This window comes from Daphnia magna, linkage group LG4 (genome assembly GCF_020631705.1).
Source record: "Daphnia magna isolate NIES linkage group LG4, ASM2063170v1.1, whole genome shotgun sequence".
In the NCBI taxonomy this organism is placed as follows: Eukaryota; Metazoa; Arthropoda; class Branchiopoda; order Diplostraca; family Daphniidae; genus Daphnia; species Daphnia magna.
In genome coordinates, this window is record NC_059185.1 from 11,764,122 (window position 1) to 11,787,671 (window position 23,550).

General features: G+C 37.6%; 5 protein-coding genes across 6 annotated transcripts; 2 read left to right on the forward strand and 3 right to left on the reverse strand.

Moving 5' to 3' along the window:
• The first annotated feature begins 29 nt into the window (after window positions 1–29).
• Window positions 30–10,587, forward strand: LOC116920175 (jouberin-like). The gene is given in 21 exon segments (XM_045172069.1): window positions 30–680; window positions 682–1,422; window positions 1,424–2,037; window positions 2,095–2,265; window positions 2,325–3,138; window positions 4,937–5,262; window positions 5,334–5,514; window positions 5,942–6,145; window positions 6,798–6,905; window positions 6,971–7,094; window positions 7,172–7,216; window positions 7,288–7,697; window positions 7,925–8,042; window positions 8,145–8,264; window positions 8,356–8,621; window positions 8,678–8,802; window positions 8,876–9,033; window positions 9,097–9,234; window positions 9,303–9,632; window positions 9,697–9,892; window positions 9,961–10,587. Coding segments are annotated over 5 exon segments (2,454 nt in total). The 5' UTR covers window positions 30–206; the 3' UTR covers window positions 2,779–3,138; window positions 4,937–5,262; window positions 5,334–5,514; window positions 5,942–6,145; window positions 6,798–6,905; window positions 6,971–7,094; window positions 7,172–7,216; window positions 7,288–7,697; window positions 7,925–8,042; window positions 8,145–8,264; window positions 8,356–8,621; window positions 8,678–8,802; window positions 8,876–9,033; window positions 9,097–9,234; window positions 9,303–9,632; window positions 9,697–9,892; window positions 9,961–10,587.
• LOC116920158 (histone H3) lies at window positions 3,206–3,777 on the reverse strand. The gene is given in 2 exon segments (XM_032926252.2): window positions 3,206–3,663; window positions 3,665–3,777. Coding segments are annotated over 2 exon segments (411 nt in total). The 5' UTR covers window positions 3,763–3,777; the 3' UTR covers window positions 3,206–3,350.
• LOC116920172 (histone H4) lies at window positions 4,005–4,316 on the forward strand. The gene has a single exon (XM_032926267.2). The coding sequence runs from the start codon at window positions 4,005–4,007 to the stop codon at window positions 4,314–4,316; it is 312 nt and encodes a 103-aa protein (XP_032782158.1).
• Window positions 10,588–17,543: 6,956 nt separating the features above from the next.
• Window positions 17,544–20,953, reverse strand: LOC123471546. 2 transcript variants are annotated; one of them, XM_045173093.1, is made up of 8 exons: window positions 20,512–20,953; window positions 20,303–20,451; window positions 20,169–20,237; window positions 20,035–20,103; window positions 19,901–19,969; window positions 19,767–19,835; window positions 19,609–19,701; window positions 17,544–17,638 (listed from the first exon to the last, which is right to left on the reverse strand). In XM_045173093.1, exons 3-7 carry the CDS (start codon window positions 20,221–20,223, stop codon window positions 19,613–19,615), a joined length of 351 nt encoding a protein of 116 aa, XP_045029028.1. In that variant the 5' UTR covers window positions 20,224–20,237; window positions 20,303–20,451; window positions 20,512–20,953; the 3' UTR covers window positions 17,544–17,638; window positions 19,609–19,612. The 2 variants fall into 2 exon arrangements, with proteins under 2 accessions (XP_045029028.1, XP_045029027.1); XM_045173092.1 differs by lacking the exon at window positions 17,544–17,638 and adding an exon at window positions 19,294–19,567 and having other exon boundaries at window positions 19,633–19,701; window positions 20,512–20,952.
• A 1,354-nt stretch (window positions 20,954–22,307) lies between these two features.
• On the reverse strand, window positions 22,308–23,454 carry LOC116920346 (three-prime repair exonuclease 1). The gene is given in 2 exon segments (XM_032926562.2): window positions 22,308–22,646; window positions 22,706–23,454. Coding segments are annotated over 2 exon segments (645 nt in total). The 5' UTR covers window positions 23,102–23,454; the 3' UTR covers window positions 22,308–22,397.
• Between the last annotated feature and the right edge of the window lie 96 nt (window positions 23,455–23,550).

The window sequence follows — 23,550 nt, forward strand, 5'->3', positions numbered from 1 at the left end:
TGCAATATATGAAACATTATTGCTTATAGTTGAGACTGGCGGCAGGGCGGCTGCGTCGAATTCTATTTGTTGCTGTGGCGATGTGGCCACATGGCGTTGCCAATAGCAACACATGTAATTGTTGCAATAACGAACAAGTGCGCCGCATTCGCTGACTCCTAGACAGTACTTAATGTTAACCGTCCTTAATATTTAATGTGTGATACATGATGAAATCTGACGATAAATTTAAAAGTTTATCCCCGTCACCGATTTCAGTACTGGAAAGTACTCGAAAAGACTTCGAAGCCCTGCTTGGAAGTACAAATTCGTCGAGTGAAGAGGACAAGGTGAAAAAAACAAAACAAACTAATCAAACTAGGCGACAGCGATTAAAGAAGCAGGAAAAACACCGCAACAGTGTAAAAGAACATGTAGAGCTACATGAGCTTCCTTCAGGACAACAAACAGCAAAAAATAGTGCCCAGCAGGGCATTGTGCAAGTCAAGTCATCTCACAGCAACCCCGCCTTTTGGTATGAAGATGAACAACAACATGAGAGGAGCAGCAACTCCAGCTCTTCATCCTCTAAAAAATCAAAAGATCTAAGAGAGGGGAAATGTCATGATACTTCTCCAATAATTGTGCAGTCATCCATGACTGGGGAAACAGTCCAAAATGAAAGCCCAATCTCATCTAATGTTGAGCAGTGATAATGAAACTAGTGAAAAGATTGTAAGTGTTGCAACAGCTGCATCTCGGTCAAGAGGTTCACTTTTATCATCTTCTTCAGCTAAAAGTTATATTAAAGGAAAAAGTCATAGGAATCAACAAACACAGCAACAGTCTATAGGTGAAAGCCCATGTTCATCATTGAATAGTCACCACATGGAAGTGAGGAGTGATCATGAACCAACAGCTGAGTGTTTGCCATCAGTGCACAGTGTAATGAAAGTAGTTGTTCACCAATGTGAAAGATTAATTTTTGATCAACCAAAAAGTAAACCCTTGGTTGTAGTCCATGCTGTCAGTTGCAAGACGGGCCGTTACATCTTAAACAACAAAGTTCCTGTTCCCCCCCAGTTTACGGGGGCCTGGGTTCATCAAGCGTTCAATTCTAATACTGTTCCTGAGTGGAATCAAGAAATGATTTTTGAATTAGATGAGGACAAATATTTATCAGATATTATTTTTTTGTTCGAGTTATTAAATGAACCCAATACCAACATTAGTTCGCTGCTGGCTTGGGGTTTCTTGCGACCCATATCTAGGATTGGTGTCAAACATTTGAACAAGAAAATTCAACTTCAGTTGTATAAAGTACCATTCCGTCGCCTTTTTAATCAGCCGTCAAGACCGAATATCTCTGACCTATTTGGTTGGTTCAACAGCGTGCAGAAAGAGAAATATCCTGCCACATTATACGTCACACTGGTGTCTTCTTAAAAGTTCTAATTTGCCAGCTATGCAAGAAGAAACTCGATTCAGTGTAGCCAGCCCACTGCGAGGAGGCCGACTAAGCGGACAGGCATTTAAGCTACCAACCAGGCGAAGTTTTACATACGAGGCCTCAGCAGGGGCCCTAATGGCTTGTTACAGATCCGATGGATCATCCTTAGCCATCGCTTTGACAAACGGAGACATCCTGATCTATCAAAACTCGACGATATCCTTACATCTTAAAGGACATCGCGGCAACGTGTACGATCTGCACTGGAATACGAATGATCGTGGACAGGGTTGGCGTTTACTATCATGCGGTTCAGATTGTACTGCTCGGGTTTGGAATGATACAAATGACGTAGTTCTGCCTCATCCTGCTTATGTGTATTGCGCCCGCTTCGGAGATTCAGATCGAATTGTCACAGGATGTTTTGATCAGATGATACGACTATGGGAATTAAATTCGTTATCTCCCCAACTGATAGGTACTTATTTGCAGCATGCAGCACCAATTAACAGCCTCTGCTGGGATTCCCACGGACGACTATTTAGCGCCGATGCCATAGGATCTATTTGTGTATGGGACTATGATCATTCTGGTTTACGCTTTGAACGGTACTCATTTGTATTATTCTCTAATGTAATTGATTACTAACTTCGTTTAACCAACAGGACTCTCAATGAAAGCACTGATGAATATCAAAGTCAAACCCCTATAAACTGCCTTAGTTTTCATCCGTCTGGCGGCAGATTACTAGTCCACTATAGAGGAAACAAAATATGCCTATTAGAGCCAAAGTCTGGTCGTCACTTAGTTACATACACTGGCATTTATAACCCAAGGTATTATGTGGCTCAATGAACTTGTTATGAATACAACTAACAGCAATTTTCGTCCGCAGACTCAGACTTATAAGCAACATCAGCCCGTGTGGGGGTTTCGTGGTATCCGGTAGCGAGGATGGCTCGGTTCATTGGTTTGACTTGGAGCGGGGAGATTTGGTAGCTGTAGCTACTTTACCCATGTCTAGAGCTCATCCCATCATGGCTGTCGCATTCCATCCCAGCGATCACACTGTAGCAGTATGTTCGTTGAGTTCTGAATGTTGTTTTACTCTTTTGGAATTCAACAAAGCTGATAGTCACACCCAGGGATTTTCTATTATCACGTTTCCCCGCACGGTTCAAACTGCTGTTTCTCCTTCAGAAAATGGTTTTAGAAAAAATAGTCTCATCCAGCGGGCTAACTGTACGCCCACATTAGACAAATTGGAAAGAATTTTCCGTAAATTAGATCTAGTCATGGCTTGGTCTGAATCCCACAAGACATCTTTAGAAAATGAAGATCATATTTAAGGTTCGACTCAGGTGTACTGTGTACATTATGTGTCTAATGAATTAAAACTGAATTAAAATGATGCCTTAAAATATGATATGAAAATGTTCGTTTCTGTCCCCAAGCCAGCTCAGAAGTAAGAAGTAAAGACTCTTTTACCAGAAACTGCTTTTAAAATTGCTTAAATGACTGTTTTTACCGTTTCGTCCTGCAATCTACAGGTGAGACAGTACTTTGCGTAAAAATCGATCCGTAGTCGTTAGGGTTGTGTCTGGTTTAACTGTTTCCATAATATGACTATTTTGTTGTTCGAAGCTACGTTACTACCAGAACTACGCTATTTGCTTAAGGAGAGGAATCCACAAACAGAATCATTACAAGTGAGTTAAAATCATTTTTAAGGACTTGTGGTTGTCTGACGTAAAAAATAACTTCCTAACATAGTAGTTAAGACCCAAATCGTGTAAATGTATTACTTTTGAATATCATGTTACAGTACGTTTTTCCATTGGATGACGAACGTGAAAGGCGAATTTCGTTTCATTAAGTTAGTGGCCCTGAAAAGGGCCGATGGGTTACAGAGGGAAGTTGTCTAAGCACGTTCACCACGAATACGACGGGCTAACTGTATATCCTTGGGCATGATGGTAACTCGCTTGGCATGGATGGCGCACAAGTTGGTGTCCTCAAAAAGACCAACGAGGTAAGCTTCACTTGCCTCCTGCAACGCCATAACAGCCGAGCTCTGGAAACGCAAGTCAGTCTTGAAATCTTGTGCGATTTCTCTGACCAAGCGCTGGAATGGCAACTTACGGATCAGCAGCTCCGTTGACTTTTGGTACCGACGGATCTCACGAAGAGCAACAGTACCGGGACGGTAACGATGGGGTTTCTTAACACCACCGAGTAGCCGGAGCACTTTTACGAGCAGCCTTAGTGGCCAACTGTTTACGGGGCGCTTTGCCACCCGTAGATTTACGAGCTGTCTGCTTGGTACGGGCCATTTTTACTAACTGGATGATGAGTTGAGATGAAAATAATGTTTTACCAATAAATATACAGCCGATGCGGACGCTGAAGAAGACAGCCTTTATCGACGTTGTCATTGGTGAAACGGGGGTGTGCAAAAAGAGGGAGGGGTGGAGACAAGAACCATGTGCGAGCCAGTGCTTATAAAGTGCCGACTTAACCGAATTTAGAGCATTAAGGTTTAAGGGTTTTTTCTAAATTCTGAAAGTAACTGAAAATGACGGGTCGTGGTAAAGGCGGTAAAGGTCTAGGCAAAGGAGGCGCCAAGCGTCATCGGAAAGTTTTACGTGACAACATCCAAGGTATCACAAAGCCGGCTATCCGTCGCCTTGCACGCCGTGGCGGTGTTAAACGTATTTCTGGCCTCATTTACGAAGAAACTCGTGGTGTGTTGAAAGTGTTCCTCGAGAACGTCATTCGTGATGCCGTTACCTACACTGAACACGCCAAAAGAAAGACGGTGACGGCAATGGATGTTGTATACGCATTGAAACGCCAGGGTCGTACTCTGTACGGTTTTGGTGGTTAACTTCGATTTTGTTTTTACTCTGATATTTCATCTCATCGGCCCTTTTGAGGGCCTCCAAAAATTTAAAGAAATTGAATACGTTAATTTACTAACATAGACATATCGTTCGTTCTCTAACGTTTAAAAATTTCATAATTTTTGTGACGTTTTTTTCCCTTCAAAAAACCTTTAAGTGTTCCGATAAAATATTATAGTAATATGTCCAACAAAATTATCGCAAATTTTGTTTCAAACAAACGACAGAACATACCTAAGCCAGAGGCCGAAGAAAGAATGTGTGAGCAAAATAAATTGTGCTAGTTTACAGCGTATTTTATTCCATTTGCTACTGTTACTTGCTATATAATTCTGAATGTCCAAGTAATCTGACAAATTTGTGTGCTTCCTCTTTATTTTTGTTTAAGTTCACCGATTAACGCTTAAATTCCGATTGTTTTTCGTTACTTTCTGGCTCTTGTATTTTTTATTTCCATGTTTACGAGAAGTGATTCTATTCTTTCAACATTTGGTGGCCCTGAAAAGAGCCATTTAGTTGAGGAAGATGTGAACCATTTACTTGGTGCTAGTGTACTTGGTCACAGCCTTTGTTCCTTCATCCATTTCTTCCCTTTTATCTGAAGGTAGCCGATTTCTCGCACTCGGAGTGCTATCGCGAGCGAACAGATGTCTTAGCGTTGAGAGGGCGGAGTTTTCTTGGTTACCTCCTTTTCTACTCATTTTGAGACCAAGGCAGAATAATGGAGTAGCTTGACGGACGTTCAAAATATTGGCTACTAAAATCGAAATCAGAAACGAAAGTCAAACATTCATTCCAATGGTACTTCAGTGATCCCACATCCAAGTCAGTTGCATCTACCGAACGGTTCGGAATTACTCGTATGCCGAACATGCGGGTGCCTCTGTGTACTTGGCTGCCGTCCTGAAGCCTGAACTAGTTCTCGAATTTGTATGATAATAATATATAATATAATAACTGAATAAGAGCCGTATCATACCATGTCACTTGTACATTTACAGTTGAATGCCAGCAACAAAGAAGAGTTGAACCATGAAGGAAGAATAGAGGGGATGCCACTCTTGTAAACCTCAGTAGAAAATTTTGGTACCATGATGTGACTTGCTTGCGGTACTTTTTCCTACTACTAGTTGAGGAAGAAAAAGCCAAGCCAACCACGTGAAAATTCGTTACGCCAGTAAGGTACGGTATTTAGTACATTCTGGCAGTCTAGAAGTGCTATTAACTATTCATTACATGTAAATATATATATTTAAGGCTTTAAATTTTCCGATAATATTAATTTAAATTGTGTTACTTATGGGAGTAGGGAAACCTCAAGAAAACAATGTTTTCAAAAACGTATCCCTAATTGAAAACGAAAACAATGTATCGATTTTTTTTTGTGGTTCCCTTTCTTCTGTGAGTTGAGTACATAAAATTAAAATTAGTATTACCGGGTAACCTATAAGTTAAAAATACAAAGATTTAGACGCAATGATTAGCCCTTCTATGCTATATAATGTAGCTAATAATGCTATATGCTATAGAAGGGCGCGCTATTATAGCGCGCAAGACTACCATACTGGCGCGACCGCTAAGATTAATTTTTCAAAATCATTGGGATTAGTGACTGTTCCGCATCTAGTAGCAGAAAAGAGTAACCTTTCCTCCTTAAGCCACTGATTCATCTTTAAACTGGCATCTGGCGGACAAAAACTGGAGCGCTCTAAAGCTGTTTTGTGGTGCCTACTGTTTACGCACCCCAAGATGTTTCATTTGTCAGGCTTTGTTGTAGTTGGAAAGTTTCATTGCCGTCTACTGAATAAGTAAAGTAAGAATTTTTATGTTAATTGAATTTTAAGATTTATATTTAATCAACCATGTCATTAATCTATAAATAAATGTTTTTATGTTGCTTTGTCGTTTCCGTGGTATATCATTTTAATTTATTATAATTTTAATGGGTTAAGGGATTAACCATGCTTGTTCATCAGCTCAAGCTCGGAGTAGTACAAGCATGGTAAAACAGTTAAGACTAAACTATTAAACCATGGTACAAGGTATTTGAGATTTCTGTTGCCTTATTTACATTTGGTGTTACTTCAGAAACACCACAAGTATGTTTGCTGACTACATGTACATAAGTATATGTCAGGTTTCTGTTGTCTTTATTTCACCAGAAAAAAAAATTGATGTGATTTGCTTTAGCCCTAACTACAACAGTTTGGCCGGATTGGCACTGATTTGATTTGTATTGTTCTTTATTATTATGAATTTTTAAAGTTAACTTAATATTTTTTGTCTTTAGTTGAGTGAAGCAGTCTACCCTAGAAGTTGTTAATCCCATTTATTTATTTTTAATTTTTAATGTTTTATTAATCACAGTGTGATGGTCTTTTGAAATTAGACTCCAATTTAATTGACACACATAGCTCTACAGTAGTTAACTTCTAAATTGTTAAGTTAATTACTTTTATTAACAGATATTGCTGAAGCAACCACTGCTGCAGGACTATAGGATAGCATCAAAGAATGCAGTTGGATGAGAGGTTTGATAGAGAAGCTTCTAAATGACGGTGGGTTTGTTAGAGGTGGAGAGCTGTTTGAATCATTGCTGTATAGTTTACTTTTAATGGTTGTTTTTTTCTTTCTCCAGGTATATTACTGAATACCATTGGTTAAAATTTGTGGCAAAAGTACATTGCATGGGGAAAATGCAATCCTAACAATGTTGGAGATCCCTTTTTTCATGCAGGAAGCCTTGCCATTTACATTTTTGGGTATCTTATTTGCATCTATTGTTTCAATTGGTAATAAAAGTATGACATGTCAGAAATATGGAATCCTGATATTGCAGATCCCTGTTATAATCAAGGGAATATTGATAATTTCAGTGCTTAAGGTTATTAACAAAAAGTTTATTGCATTTTGTTAATTTATAGAATTATAAATTTTTTTTTTTTTTCCTTATAGATATACCGCAAAATGGTTCCTTCGCCCCCTTACCCGTCAGGTTGCTTCAGCACACAGATGTTGCATTCGCGTACCAACCTCAGCTAAGAGATGACGATTGCATAACCTGTGCGTAAGGGATTTTTGAACAAACATGAAGCATTGCCCAAGGAGAATGGTCTAACGCCGGTTTGCGGTAAATTGTTCTCGTGAGTAAAGGCACGTTCACGAACACTTTCTGGTGTTACATTGTAGAGTTGTGATAGGAAATCCCTAGTTGTTTATAGGAAAAAATTCGGGAGTATGTAAAAATAGATTTCGACCGACACAGTGAATCAATGGCTGAAGGAACTATGGGAATGGCTGCAGGAATGTCGGATCAAAGAATTGATACATTAACTTCTGATTGATGGTGACACTTGCTTCAAGAAGTAATCAGGATGAAACTTTGCTACGTAGGTTACTCATACTGATTCTTTATTTGAGATTCACTATTCACCTACAACATGTTGAATTTTGAAATCAGTATGTTAGGTGGGAGAAAGGCAATCCCAAATATCAGAGATCCCTCTTTTCAATTGATAAATGTTGTTAGTTCAGGTGTGTAAAAGGGCTTGAACGTAACGTAAGATTTTTTATTTATTTTCTACCTCCGTAGTCCGTACCCGTCAGATAGGAGCTACGAGATGGTGGTTGCAAAAGCAGTGTATAACTTGTGCGCAACGAATGTTGTCAAACAAGCATGGCTGAAGGAGTTCGGTTTAACACCAGTTTTGGTAAGTTCATCTCATGTATAAATAAAGGTATATTTACGTAAAATGTCTGGTGTTGCTCTACCTGTTAAAGTTGTGATAGGAAATTAGCCTAGTTTTTTACAGGAAAATGTTATCGAGCATCATTGACTGAAGGAACTATGGGAATGGCTGCAGGAATGTCGGATCAAAGATTTGATGGATTAACTTCCGATTGATGGTAACACTTAGTAGACAAGGAATTCAGTAAGAAACTTTGCCACATAGTTTACTTATTGATTGTATATGTGAGATACATTATTTACCTACATCTTGAATTTTCAAAACGGTTTCTTAGGTGGGAGGAAGGCAATCCCAACCATATTGGAGATCCCACTTATCAATTATCACACAATAAATTTTGGAAATTAAGGTGTCTAAGGATTTGAACATAAGTTTGTTTTTTATGCAGTTAGTTTGAACATGTAATTTTTTTCCAACGATAAAATGATGGAATTGAAGCAAATGAGACGTTTGGTTTGGCATTAGAAACTGAACCAGTATGGAAGTTACTTGTTCTTTCTTACCAACTTACTGGTGGATGGAAATCAGTAGCCCTGAAAGGTGTTTTGATTATTCTTAATTTCATGCAAACTAATCTGTACTTATAATATTTTTAGGTAGCAGACCATGGAATGCTGATGAATCATCTGTGAGGGGCTATCACCTTGACAGCTTAAATTGGCAAAATATTCTGGTTACTGAGAAATATTTGTGAAGAAATTTAGCAAAACCAATATTCTAGGTAAAATGATTAAAGTCATACCTTAATTAGTTAACCAGGTAGTATATTTTTTAACCAAAAACCTTGGAAAAAGTTCTTTGTGACATTTAATATTCCTGAAAATGGCTGTATCTGAACAAGATCAAGCAAGCTTATGAACAAACAACTATGGAAAGCAGTTAATCCAGGAACTAATTCTAAGGATAAACCAAACATGAAACACTTGTTTTATAAACAACATGCAGCATCTAGGTAAAATCATTTAGAAAGCAACTAAACGTTAATAGTAATGATTGCTGATTTTGTGCGCGTCAGGCACTTCGCCATTGAACGATACTTTTTGAAAGAGCTACATTGGGATCAATTGAAGAAAAAAAGCTAAAAGATGCCGTTGATTACTTGATCGGTGTCGGTGTCTGAATCGTTACGGATGATATGCTGTGGCCATTGAAAGTAAAAAACCAAAAATCATTTAACTTGGAAATCGATATCGTCATTTACTTTAACTGTTTGTTCCTTAGATACCACCTTGAGAAGAACAAAGATGATGATGTTTGTTGGGATTGTCTTGGCGATGGGAGTGTTCCCGAAAATAGCATGGAGTCAGATTATGAGAAAAGAAATTATTTTGAATGTGATGATAAGATTTTTTTCTATGTGGGATTGTTAATCATCTTTTTGGATAGTCTAAAGCAGCTTGTGTTTTATTCTGCATCTGGCCTATTCAAAACGTTTGATGGATTGTAAATTGATCCCTCCCTTTATTCATTGGTAGCTAACCAATGAATAATGGAAATTGCTTGTTCTGTGTTACCAACTAACTCCTGGATAGGAAACAGTAGACATGAAAGGTATTTTTAATTAATCTTAATTTTATCTAAACTTATCTGCACTTCTGATATCTTCAGATTGTAGATTGTTGAATACTGATAAGTAATCTGTGGTTGGAAATGAACTTGACACCGTAAATTAGCAAAATATCCTTGGAGTGAAAAACACATGAAGAAGTATAGCAAACCAAAACTCAATGTTCATTGGCATGATATTCCACCATTGTTTCTACGTTTTGTAATTGTCCACGTCAACAGCATGATTCATCTTGTGCATTACTGTAACAATTAAGTTCAGACATTGCTTTGCTATCAAATAACTTATCGTTTCGTCCTTTGAAATTTTAAGGTCACCATTACGAAGGAGATTCTTCGAGTACCCGTTATGCTCAACTAAGTCTTGCTCAACTTGGTCTAGGCTGAAAATTCTGTTCAGCCCATGTTTTATCATCAGTGTCTTCCAAATAGGTGAAACTATTCAGGAAGTAACCAAACGTTATTGGTGATGTCATTGCATGCGAGTTTCTTTTACGTTGATAAAATAATTTAAGTGAAACGGGAAAGGATGTTGATGGGGTATGGGTGTTTAAAAAAACTTATATTGGATGTGTGGGAGGGCACTCTTTTGTTTTTTAGCTTTGTTTTTGTATCTGAATTTGTTTGTTTGTTTTTTTTTTCTTATAACCCCTTTCGCCTTTTTAAAAATGTGGCTGTTACGGTTTTGGGCTAGTGGAGTAGAATGAGTTAAAATCAGGGTTGAAATCTGTGCGAAAAATCGGCGATAATATTCTAGCATAAACCGATTGTTTGCATTGGCCTCGTCTCGAAAAATTGTCAAACCGATGTCGGAAAATTCTGCCCCGATATGTGAACTCCATTTGCCTTGGGGCTAATTGGTGTATACCCTTTCCATTTTCGCCTCAACTTTGTATGTAAACGTATGATGGATCGATAATAAAACATTTAGCAAAAATTATTTTCAAAAATATTTCTGGTTTTTTTCGATTTTTTTTTTTTTTTTTTGAGCGAGCGAGCCTACCGAAAAAAAAATTTTTTGGCTACGCCACGCTTGAAAATTAAATAATGATAAACAGGTACGATTGAAATTAAAACAAGTATTATTACCATATGGGATTCGAACTCAAGACCTATCACTTACCACGCCGCTGCTCTTCCACTGAGCTACGACTGATATATTATAACAGTTTTTGTTACCAATATAAAACACAAACAACGTAGACACTTAGAATATCTTTGGATTCTCGATTTGGCGCAACGGAAGGGCTGCTGCCTTGGAAATCAACGATGTGTGGCCCGAATCTCTGCCAGGTACCCCTCTTCAAGAGGTCGTGTGGTGTTTTGTGTATCCCGAGATTCCCGACCCAGATGTCATGTTCCCTCTCAGCTACCCACTTCGAGCAGTCTCGTGGTGGTCTGGGTAACTCAGGCAACCTGCCAAGATGCTTCCCAGGAACCCACTCGAACTGGTCTTGTGTTGGTCTGGGTAACCCGACAGTGATACCCGGACGGAGTTCCCTCTGAGTTACCTACAAGGTATTTTATTTACATTATTTTTATAGAAACATTAATATAAGATTCAAAAGAACGTCTATTTATGATCTTACATGTATTATTACAATTGGTGGGATTGAACCGAGGGCATCCAGCGTACTAAGCCAACGCTCAACCGTTGAGCTACTAGTTTAACGAAATGTGTTGTATAACTTAAATATTTAAGAAACGTTTAATATGAGATTCAAAATTATGCATATTTAGAAGCTAGCATGCTTTGTTAATGTTGTTGGGTTCGAACCCCAGATCTTCTGCATTCCAAGCCAATGCTCATCCGTTGAGCTACTAGATTATTAAACGTAGCGATAGTGTGCCATATTAATTAAAGATAATCCGGTTTAAACTTAGAATAATTTTTTTTGCGAATGTTGAGTGACATTTTTTTATAATCTTTTGTTTATTAGGAGGATTTCATTAGGATTTTTTAGAAAAGAATATTTTGTTCATAAATCTAGGAGATGAAGATTGTAAGATTTGAACCTTCATCTATCATATCATGAGTTCGATGCTCTACCTCACAGCTACAAATCTTGTTAGATTGGCATAGGGTTGGTTTCTTTAAAAGAATTTTCGAGATGGCTTTTTCAGCTTCTAACTTCTTGTAAATCAATATGATATATTTATTGGTAGCTGTGTGGTAGAGCATCGTACTCTTAACCCTGTGATAATAGGTTCAAATCCCACTTCTTACAACATATAGCAAAATAGGGAGGCATTAGAAAATAACAATTCTCTCCTCAATATTTCTCTCATAAACAATTGATTATAAAATTACGTCAATGAACGTACGTAAAATGAATTTTCATTCAAGTTTAAGCCGGATTAACTTTAATTAAAATGTCATACTATCACCTGTGAAACAGGACTGGTAGCTCAATGGTTGTGTATTGGCTTAGCACGCTGGATGTCTGATGTTCGATCCCAACATCTGTAACAAAGCAATCAAGATCATCCAAAGACGTTCTTTTGAATCTTATATTAAATGTTTCTATAAGATTAATGTAAACAAAATACCTTGTAGGTAACTCAGAGGGAACTCCGTCCGGGGTATCACTTTCGGGTTACCCAGACCAACACACGACCAGTTGGAGTGGGTTCCTGGAAAGCATCTTGGCAGGTTGCCTGAGTTACCCAGACCATTACGAGACTACTCGAAGTGGGTAGCTGAGAGGGAACATGACATCTGGGTCGGATTCCACAAAACACCACACCACCTCTTGAAGAGGGGTACCTGGCAGAGATTCGGGAATTCCAAGGCAGGAGCACTTCCGTTGCGCCAAATCGAGAATCCAAAGATATTCTAAGTGTCTACGTGGTTTGTGCGTTATATTGGTAAAAAAATTATTAGAATATATCAGTCGTAGCTCAGTGGAAGAGCAGCGGCATGGTAAATGATAGGACCTGGGTTCAAATCCGATATGGTAGACATACATTTTATAATTTCAATTGTACCTGTTTATTATTATTTAATTTACAAGCGAGTCGTAGCCAATAAATTTTTTTTTTCGGTAGGCTCACTCGCTCGCTCAAAAAAAAATAAAAATAAAAAAACCAGAAAAATTTTTGAAATATTTTTTTGCTAAATGTTATATTATGGTTCCATCATACGTTTTTACATACAAAGTTGAGGCTAAAATGGAAAGGGTATATACTAATAAGCCCCAAGGCAAACGGAGTTCACATATCGGGGCAGAATTTTCCGATACCGGGTTGACAATATTTCGAGACAAGGCCAATGCAAACAATCGGTTTATGCTAGAATATTATCGTCAATTTTTCGCACCGATTTCAACCCTGGTTTTAACTCATTCTACTCCACTAGCTCATTTCCGTAACAACCACATTTTTAAAAAGGCAAAAGGGGTTATAAGAAAAAAGAAACAAACAAAATAATTCAGAAACAAAAACAAAACAAAAAAACAAAAGAATGCCCTCCCATACATCCAATATCAGTTTTTTAAACACCCATCCCCAATCAACATCCTTTCCCGTTTCACTTAAATTATTTTATCAACATAACAGAAACATGCATGCACTGACATCACTATTAACGTTTGGTTACTTCCTGAATTTGCAAAAGATTGACTGATGATAAAACATGGGCTGAACAGAATTTTCAGCCAAAACCAAGTTGAGCAAGATTTAGTTAAGCATAACGGGTACTCGAAGAATCTCCTTCGTAATGGTGACCTTAAAATTTCAAAGGACGAAACGATTAATTATTTGATAGCAAAGCAATGTTTGAACTTAACTGTTACAGTAATGCACAAGATGAATCATGCTGTTGACGTGGACAATTACAAAACGTAGAAACAATGGTGGAATAACATGTCATAGAACATTGAGTTGTGGTTTTGCTAAACTTCTTCACGCGATTTTCACTCCAAGGATATTTGGCTAATTTATGGTGTCAAGTAAATTTCCAAGCACAGATTACTTATCAGTATTCAACAATCTACAATCTAAAGACATCAGAAGTGCAGATAAGTTTAGATAAAGTTAAGATTAATTAAAAATACCTTTCACATCTACTGATTCCTACCCAGGAGTAAGTTAGTAACACAGAACAAGCAATTTCCATTCTGGTTAGCTACCAATGAATGAAGGGAGGGATCAATTTACAATCCATCGAACGTTTTGAATAGGCCCGATGCAGAATAAAACACAAGCTGCTTTGGACTATCCAAAGAGATGATTAACAATCCCACATAGAAATAAAAAACTTATCGTCATATTCAAAATAATTTCTTTTTTCATAATCTGACTCCATGCTATCTTCGAGAACACTCCCATCGCCAAGACAATCCCAGCAAACATCATCTTTGTTCTTCTCAAGGTGGTATCTAAGGAACAAACAGTTAAAGTAAATGACGATATCGATTTTCAAGTTAAATGATTTTTTGTTTTTTACTTTCAATGGCCACAGCATATCATCCGTAACGATTCAGACACCGATCAAGTCATCAACGGCATCCTTTAGGTTATTTTCTTTAATTGAACCCAATGTAGCTCATTCAAAAAGTATCGTTGAATGGCGAAGTGTCTGACGCGCACAAAATCAGCAATCATTACTATTAACGTTTAGTTGCTTTCTAAATGATTTTACCTAGATGCTGTATGTGGTTTATAAAACAAGTGTTTAACATTTGTTTTATCCTTAGAATTAGTTCTTGGATTAACTGCTTTCCATAGTTGTTTGTTCATAAGCTTGCTTGATTTTTCTCAGATATAGCCAATTTCAGGAATATTAAATGTCACAAAGAACTTTTTCCAAGGTTTTTGATAAAAAAATATACTTCCTGGTTAACTAATTAAGGTATGACTTTAATCATTTTACCTAGAGTATTGGTTTTGCTAAATTTCTTCACACACATTTCTCAGTAACCAGAATATTTTGCCAATTTATGCTGTCAAGGTGATAGCCCCTCACAGTTGATTCATCAGCATTCCATAGTCTGCTACCAAAAAATATTAGAAGTACAGATTAGTTTGCATGGAATTAAGATAAATCAAAGCACCTTTCATGGCTACTGATTTCCATCCACCAGTAAGTTGGTAAGAAAGAACAAGTAACTTCCATACTGGTTCAGCTACCAATGCCAAACCAACATCTCATGTCACATTTGCTTCAATTCATCACATTATTTTTGAAAAAACAAACAATGTTCAGACTAACACAATACAAAATTAACCCATGTTCAAACCTATTAAGCACTTGAATTACCAACAATCATCAGGTGAAAAGAGGGAATCTCCGATATTTGGAATAGTCTGTCTTCCACCTTACATACTGTTTTCAAAGTTCAAGATGATGTAGATGAATAGCTTATCTCAAATATACAGTCAATAGGATTAAACCATGTAGCAAAAATTCATACTGATTTTTTCTTGTACTGTCACAATCAATCAGAAACTTTAACAGATAATCCAGCATGAGAAATTTTACATGAACATGCCTTTATACAGATCAACTTACCAGAAACCGGCGTTAAATCATAATCCTTCAGCCACGCTAGTTCGACAATATCTGTTACACCCAAGTTGCGCACTGGTTTTGCAGCCGCCATCTCGTAGCTCAGGTTGGTCCGCGAACGCAACGACATCTGTCTGCTGAAGGCCTGAAGCAACCTTAGGAGTACGGGGAGGGGGAACAGTTTTATAGTATTTCTAAAAGAAAACAAATTACAAATTCAATAAACTAACAAAACACAATAAACATTTTGTTAATAACCTTTAAGGACACTTCAATCATCAATATTCCCTGGACGATATGAAGGATCTGCAATAGCAGGATCCCATGTGTCCCACACGTCATACTTTTTTCACAAATCAAACCCACTGAGGGGAAAAAGATACCTGCAAAAATGTAAATGGCAATGCTTTCTGGATTACAAAACAGTCATACATATGTATCTCCAATATTATTAGGATTGCATTTTTCCCACTGAACATACTGTTTTCACAAGTTGGGCCAATATCGGTCAATAAGGTACCTAAACATACAATCAATAAGAGTAAACTTTGTCGCAATGCATCATACTTAAGTTATCTTGCACAACATCTCACCATCAATTGGAAGTTGATCTATCAAGCCTGTTATCCAACATCTGATAGACCTTGGGCTACTCAATCCTTCAGCAAAGTCTGTAATCAGAAATTAATTAACTTTAAGAGGTAGCTATTAAAGGACTGCGTGTCAATGTAACTGTGATACTCCAATTTTCAAAAAGACGATCACACAGTACGTAACAGAGAAGAAGTGGTACGTAATGAAAGGTTTAAAAGAAAAAAATGTACAGGATGAACATCATTAAAATTTACTAGGCTACAATTTGGTACTCAGCCGGGCAAATATCCCAACATGGTCTCCGTGGTGGACTCCGACCCTTCGGTGGGATATCCAGTCCCAACATTTGCAGAAAACGTAATGCCAGAAATTTACTGGTGTTGTCGTAACCCTTGTTTTTCCTCTGATTAGTTGTTGCCAGATAACGCGTCACCGCCATGGGAGGTATACGAGTTTACAGGCCTTAAGCAGAGTTATAGAGTTGATGGTACGCTCACCCTGTAGGATTTGGCCATAAGGCTTTGTCCGCAAGTGTTACTTATCTACCGCAGAGGCGCCTGGTGGTTGTTTGGTGCAATGAAACGAAATATTTTCGCGCGAGTTTGTTTAAACCTTTGTATTGATGTTAACTTCTGGTTTTGGCAATGTATTTTTTGCGTGAATAGAAGTTCTTGACATTTTTTTATTCGTTTTCATCTGCGTTCTTTCTTTGGAGAGGTAAAAATTACGAAATCGTTTTGACTCTGTATGAAATCGTATGTGAACATATTGCAGAATTATATATGGCAGCGACTCTTCGTGTTCAAAACAAAAGACATTTAACAGTTTCAATTTACATATTTCTGACATCACAGTTTCATAGCAATTAGATATGTAGACATGACTATCGTTGTCGAAAAAATTGCTCATCACATTTTCCACCAGTTGAATTATTTTAAAAAAATTTACAGTAACAAAGGTTAGACCGCCATGATTCCGATCGGCAGTGTAGTCAGCAGACAAGAAAGTTGAAGGCAAATCCTCATACTTCGTAATAAGGCCTTTCTTGCAGTTAGGGCAATGTATCCATACAGAATCACGAGTTTTCACGAGATAACCACACATATCATAAAGCATTTCATGTTTCACTTCATCATTACTAGATTGATTGTCCATCACATCGACATACCGGACTGATAATTCCTCCAACAATTGTTCCTTGAAGGACTCACGAATTCGCGCTGCTTCTTTTTCGCAAGCTTTAAACTTGTTTAGGAGACATTCTTCATAAGAAACGAGAACACGGAGATTTTCTTCATTATCTATATTGCCTCGAACTAAATGCATTTTTGTGGGATTGTAAACCGATAAAATTCGGAAGATTTGCAGCCAAGAATGTGCCGTTGGAGTGTCGTCGATTCCGCGGACGATTCCGAAAAAACGCTGTATAAAACAGTATTAAATGTATGAAAAAATTTATTATCAAATTCAATTTCACCTCAAGTGGGTCTTGATTGAACTTTCCGGTTAATATTGTAAAGTAACCAGCATTGAACATTTCTTCGGTCAGCGCTATGACACTTAAAAGTGAAATCCGCCATGCCTGCAGCGTAGTTTCAGATAGAAACATATTTAAAGGCGTATTTGGATCATGTTGTACTCTTGATCGTTTGCACTCCTCAGTTACATCCAAGATTTCTAGGAAGATGTCAATTTTTTCCTTTTTTTTCCACCAGTTACTAATGTTGATTCCTTGTGAAATGAAACGGCCATTCATGACATCGAACACATCGTTGATTAACTTTGTTAATTTTTCCGTTGTTTCAGAGCCTTTAAATAGATAGGCGAATTTCCGATGTGCTCTATAACGGCGAAGCGCATGCGCCACCGAGTCAGACAGCAACTGAGCAGCCTTCTTGACATTCATCTTTTCGAAATTTGTCGGGTAAATATGAGACTCTGTAAGTTTATACGCTCTCCGAAAATGTTCCTTCTTCTCCAGGTTGTAGAGTCGTTGATAATAAACGAAGCGCGCAGTTTCACCAGCATACTAATAAAAATGTAACAAATTAAAAAAATATTTAAAGCATTAAAAATTCAAATAGAAGTTATACCTGGACTTCTTTATGCTTTAGGATGTGATTTCTTGTGCATTTCAATAGATGGGGTACATCAAACAACCAATATATCTTAATTGAATCATTCATAGCATGGCGAAAAAAATATGAATTTTCGGTTTCCATCATTTGTCTTGTTAATTTGCCATTAACTCCGAAAAAAGCCATCGCAGCTTTATTGGATGAGCAGCCGTCACACACGACATTCTTTACAATGGCTGAATGATTATATAGCAAAACAATGGCTTTCACGATGACTTCGTGAAGAATTATGGCACTTGCAGCATTCTCAGAGGCAAAACAAGCAAAGGGTTGGACCCAATTTCCCTTGTAGGGTCGAAACATCAGAACAAGAGCGTGTGTTGCTATTCCGTTTTTTATAGGCGCTTCTATGTCCTCACCGAAATCTACTATCCCATGCCACTCCAATCTTGTTGCATGCCATGTCAAGTCTTTTTTAAGCGACACCTCGTCCCACATCAGGCTACCCCACCGTTCCCAGTTTTGTAAATTTTCTAACGCCTGCTTCATGTTTTGCAACGCAAGTTCATTAAAACCATACTTGCATTCAGATGAACTTAGCCTCCGTCGGAGTGTTGACAAACTTGGAAGAGGTAGGATGTTGTTATTCTTCAGATGAGTATAAGTCGAGCTGCTTTTTAACTTCAGGAGTAGGCATTGCATTAAAAAACCACTGTCATATTTCATGGAATGAGATCTTCCAGATGTAGCTTGCAGTTCAGCTTTCCCCTTCAAAATAAAGGTGTTGATGATAACTCTCTCCTGTAAATTGCAACACAATTTGTTTAGTACAATGTAAATGTAGACGAACTTCAATATTCCACTAATTTATTTGTCTAATAATTCATGAAGGAATTTCATTATCAATATAGATTTCACTCAAGTGAAAATTTCTAAATGTCTCACTTAATAATTTTGTTATGTAGTCCTACGTCATTAGAAATAATTCTTAATAAAATTTTATCATTGTCAATTATTATCCATTTGAAGCAATTAGAAAATATTTAAATGTGGTCCACGAAAAAGTGCAATATCTAAAAGACAAAAGGTAAATAATAGTTACAATATTGTTGATTTGCAAAATGTTATATAAACTGTTCTAGGAATAAATGAATATTGTTGGTGGTAAACTTACTCCGTGACTGAGGAATTTTATTTGTTCATCCAATTGATTGGCAGTAAGGGTTGTAATTTTTCTTTTAGATTTCCAAGGGTTTCCACAATTTCCTACATACAAATCAAGAGTAATCGTAATTTTTAACCCTTTAAAATGTACCAAATGTGAAATTACGAACCTGCCCATAACGCTTCATTCGCAACAATTTCTGTCTGCAGGTATTTAATTTTTTGCGATTTTCTTTAAGTTTCAATTTCAGGCACTTTAAATGAGTCTCTGATCTTGTTCGATAACATTTGGCGGTTATTAGTTGTTTGTCTTTCTCTCTGACTTGCTGTTTAAGCTCCACAATAGCACAGGATGAGCACTGACCAGTTTTTTCCATTTGGCATGTTTTGCAATTCGTAGGCAGTCTTATTTGACATTTCTTTTTCGTATGTTTTTTGAAAATAAAATCTGCCATGCCATCTTTGTCATTCTCTATGAAATTGCTTTTAGGGAATTTTTTCAGGTGCATTACTTTTCTTGATAGCACATCCTACAATAGAATGTTCTTCATCTTCATCCATTGCTATCTTGTTTTCTAGTAAATGTTCATAATTGTGAATTTAGTCGTAATTAATTTATGCTACATGTTTGTTGTTTTACCTGGAGTGTTCTCGATAGCACATCCTACAATAGAATGTTCTTCATCTTCATCCATTGCTATCTTGTTTTCTAGTAAATGTTCATAATTGTGAATTTAGTCGTCATTATGTTATGCTACATGTTTGTTGTTTTACCTGGAGTGTTCTCGATAGCACATCCTACAATAGAATGTTCTTCATCTTCATCCATTGCTATCTTGTTTTCTAGTAAATGTTCATAATTGTGAATTTAGTCGTCATTATGTTATGCTACATGTTTGTTGTTTTACCTAGAGTGTTCTCGATAGCACATCCTACAATAGAATGTTCTTCATCTTCATCCATTGCTATCTTGTTTTCTAGTAAATGTTCATAATTGTGAATTTAGTCGTCATTATGTTATGCTACATGTTTGTTGTTTTACCTGGAGTGTTCTCGATAGCACATCCTACAATAGAATGTTCTTCATCTTCATCCATTGCTATCTTGTTTTCTAGTAAATGTTCATAATTGTGAATTTAGTCGTCATTATGTTATGCTACATGTTTGTTGTTTTACCTGGAGTGTTCTCGATAGCACATCCTACAATAGAATGTTCTTCATCTTCATCCATTGCTATCTTGTTTTCTAGTAAATGTTCATAATTGTTAATTTAGTCGTCATTAATTTATGCTACATGTTAGCTGTTTTACCTGGAGTCTGTGATATTGATGTAGATCCTTTACTATTACGTTTTTTGGTGGAAAGTAGTTCGTAGGTTGATTCCCTGTGTGGTTCACACTAAAAATGTCTTTCAAAGGTGTGCGACTTTGAGTGCGACTGGCAGCTGCACTTTGTTTTACTGTATGGACAAATTTATACAGTTATTATGTAGACTGCCATAATATTAATTTTAACTTACCCAGTAAATGTTTTGGTATTGCTGAGGGAAGCAATCTCCATCTGTCATATGGATAAAAGTCCTTACCAACTGTGATTCCTTTCAATACATCACATTTGTCAAAATGGATGTCACAAAGTCTTGATTTTTCCAACAATTCAGGTAGCACAAATTTCCAACTGGAAAAGTTCTTCTTCGGTACATGAAACAGACCAACTCGTCTGTTCTCGTCTTGGTATATGTTGCCGCAAATAAAACACGACATTTTTTTGGGTAATTTCCCATTTGAGGTATTTGAACCAGCCATTCTCACGATTCCTTGGAAACGCTTACTGGCTTAGTTCTACAACGCTACGGTGGTGGCAGCAGGGTATATTAGTAACAGCAAGTCACGTGACCAGCACTTGGAAAACATCCCCAAAACCCTATGACAAAGCCTTATGGCCAAATCCTACAGGGTGAGCGTACCATCAACTCTATAACTCTGCCTTAAGTAGGGCTCGGCCCCGGTTCTTGAAAACCCGGTTTACCCGCGGTTCGTCGCCAAAAAAAGTCGCCAATGAGCGATCCGGGTAGTCTATTTGCCAAAGTGGGTAGGCTGGGCGGATTTGATGGGCAAACCGGGTATACCCACCGCCATCTTGGAAAATGGCGACTTGCAAAGCCCCAAGTTAAATTAAAAGGGAGGGTAGCAAAAAAAAAATATTTTGTGGCGGGAAATTCCAAGGGCGTCACTTGATTTCAGGGAAAAACTCGGGTAATCGGGTAAGAAATCGGGGATTACCGGGTTTTGAACCCGGGTAATGGAAACGGTTTTCGAAATTGTGTTACCCACATGTTACCCGGGTAGGAAGTGGGCACAAAGTCTTAGGAACCGTTACCCACCGGATCCAATTTTTTTGCCGAGAAGACCTACCCATTCGCCCAAATACCTACCCATTGGACACGGGGCCGAGCCCTAGCCTTAAGCATTAAGTAGGCCTTGATGTGTGAGGGGAAACCTGAGAGGCACGATGGGGGAGGGGACAGAAGGAAAAAAAATTATTATTATTACTATTTCAGCAACTTTCAGTCAAACATCCTATTACATTTACATAATGATTCTTCTACAATCGATTCTGAAGTTATTTCAGCGATTGATCAGAGATTTCACCCAACATCTCGCAATCGACGTACGTTTGTTCGGTCGTCAAAGTTTAGCGGGAGGCAAGTGAGGCTTACCGTGTACACATTCATATATAACCTTGTATGTATAGTATGTCATTCACGCCAAGCGAGTAACCGTCATGCCCAACTAGGGAACATCCAACTAGAAAGAATCTTTTCAGGGCTAACAGACGCAAATATACATATATATATCTTATTTTAGCGTTAGTTATTATAAGGTTTTCAATAATGATACGGGTCTCCATGAATTTACGAGCTTAAGGCATTGGCACTTCCCTCAGACTTGCTCGTTTCTACTGCTAAGTTCAATCTTCCTGTACAAAGAAATTTTAATTACAATAAATGGCATAACTGTTAAGCCTCGGTTAAAATAATTTATGGATTCTGTGATTTGTTGAATACCTAGATGTATTGCTAACTACACTTGAGCCGCTGTCATGGCGGAGAAATACTGGAACTAGGGAGACGCTGGCTACCACTGCTCTACGTCGTTTACACGCCAAGAAAAAAAAATTTACTATTTAAAGTTAAAACGCAAAATGACTGAACAATTTCACACCTCAAGATTTTTTAAAAAATGCTGCAAAAGTTGAATCAAAAGATTAATCAACTTCAATTATGAAAGAAATATCCCCAAATAACAAAACATCTTCGACGCTAACTCTTATTTCAGTTTGGTAGAATTGCAACATCATTTTCTTAAATTAAGAATATAGGCATTCGACGAAATTTTCACCAACTTATAGAGGTACTGCTTTGCTTTGGACGGCGTCGAAAAATTCCTGCGGAGAAAAAATGGCCAACAACAGCAGGGTTTTCACATCGGCCTCCGCCTCGTGGGATTCTTCAGGCATCCGCCCGTAAACGCTTTTATAGATGACGTCTAATTTATAGGATAACCGGATTTTCTTTCCCTCGTTCACATCCATTTGTTCTAATTCTTGGAAAACGGGAAGAGAATCTGCGCACAAAATGTCAGCAGGAAGTGCCTAAATGCCAACATAATTCATCCTCATTAGGTAAATTGCTATTAATGCATTTAAAATACCTGTTTCATTCGAGCGAATTCTGCCTTGAGAATAGGGAAATCGAATTTCATTCCGTTATGGGCCACGACGCAAACAGGTTTTCTCAGTCTGTTCAAGAAGCTGGAGATGATATCACAGACGTCGCCATCAAACTTACTCTGATGCTCTAGATCGCGGTTATCCAGTTGCGTTATCTCTGCAGCCTCAGGTTAAATTTTTTTTGAAGGATTAATGCACATATTTAAACGATTAGTGACCCGTGGAATTTTCCCCTTTTGACTATTTAAAAACTGCGATTTCTCGACACTAAAAAAACTCAACTCTGTGATCTGCGGCTCTTTAAATCCCGTGGTTTCCAGATCGAAAAACACAAGACTGTTGATTTCAGTGAACGTAGCTTGCTCAGAGAGAGACATATTGCGTCTTGTGGAGAGCGAAAGTATAAGTGCCACTTTAGGATAATGATAATATGCTTTTAATCAAACGGACGGTCTAACGTTTTTTTTTATCTTTTCAGTTTTTGAATTTATATCAGGGACCGTCATAACGTCCAGTTGGGCAATAACCGTTTCATGATTGATCTACGGAATGACTTTACATGATAAAATTAGACATGGGGGCACGTAAGTGAACAAATAAAACCTTATCGGTCCTTCATAATGGATAACATGTTTGCACAACAAGCAGAGCCGATACACACAGTTTCCTATGGTGCAGCCAATTTCTACGCGAAGTTTACGCAGATGAATATTTTAATGATCAATTTTTTTTTTTTTTTTATAGTTGAACCTGAAAGCTTCATATCGACAAAAATGGGTCTTTTCAAGTTCTGGGAATTACCTTGAACTAGGAAAGAGGTCTCCAA

Excerpts from the sequence above, each read along its gene's own strand:
- LOC123471546 (XM_045173092.1), bottom strand. The coding sequence starts at position 20,223 with ATGGATGAAGATGAAGAACATTCTATTGTAGGATGTGCTATCGAGAAC. Across the intron at positions 19,970-20,034 it reads TGCTATCGAGAACACTCCAG|AAAACAAGATAGCAATGGAT; the intron begins GTAAAACAACAA and ends AACATTTACTAG. Across the intron at positions 19,568-19,632 it reads TGCTATCGAGAACACTCCAG|AAAACAAGATAGCAATGGAT; the intron begins GTAAAACAACAA and ends AACATTTACTAG.
- LOC116920172 (XM_032926267.2), top strand. The coding sequence starts at position 4,005 with ATGACGGGTCGTGGTAAAGGCGGTAAAGGTCTAGGCAAAGGAGGCGCC.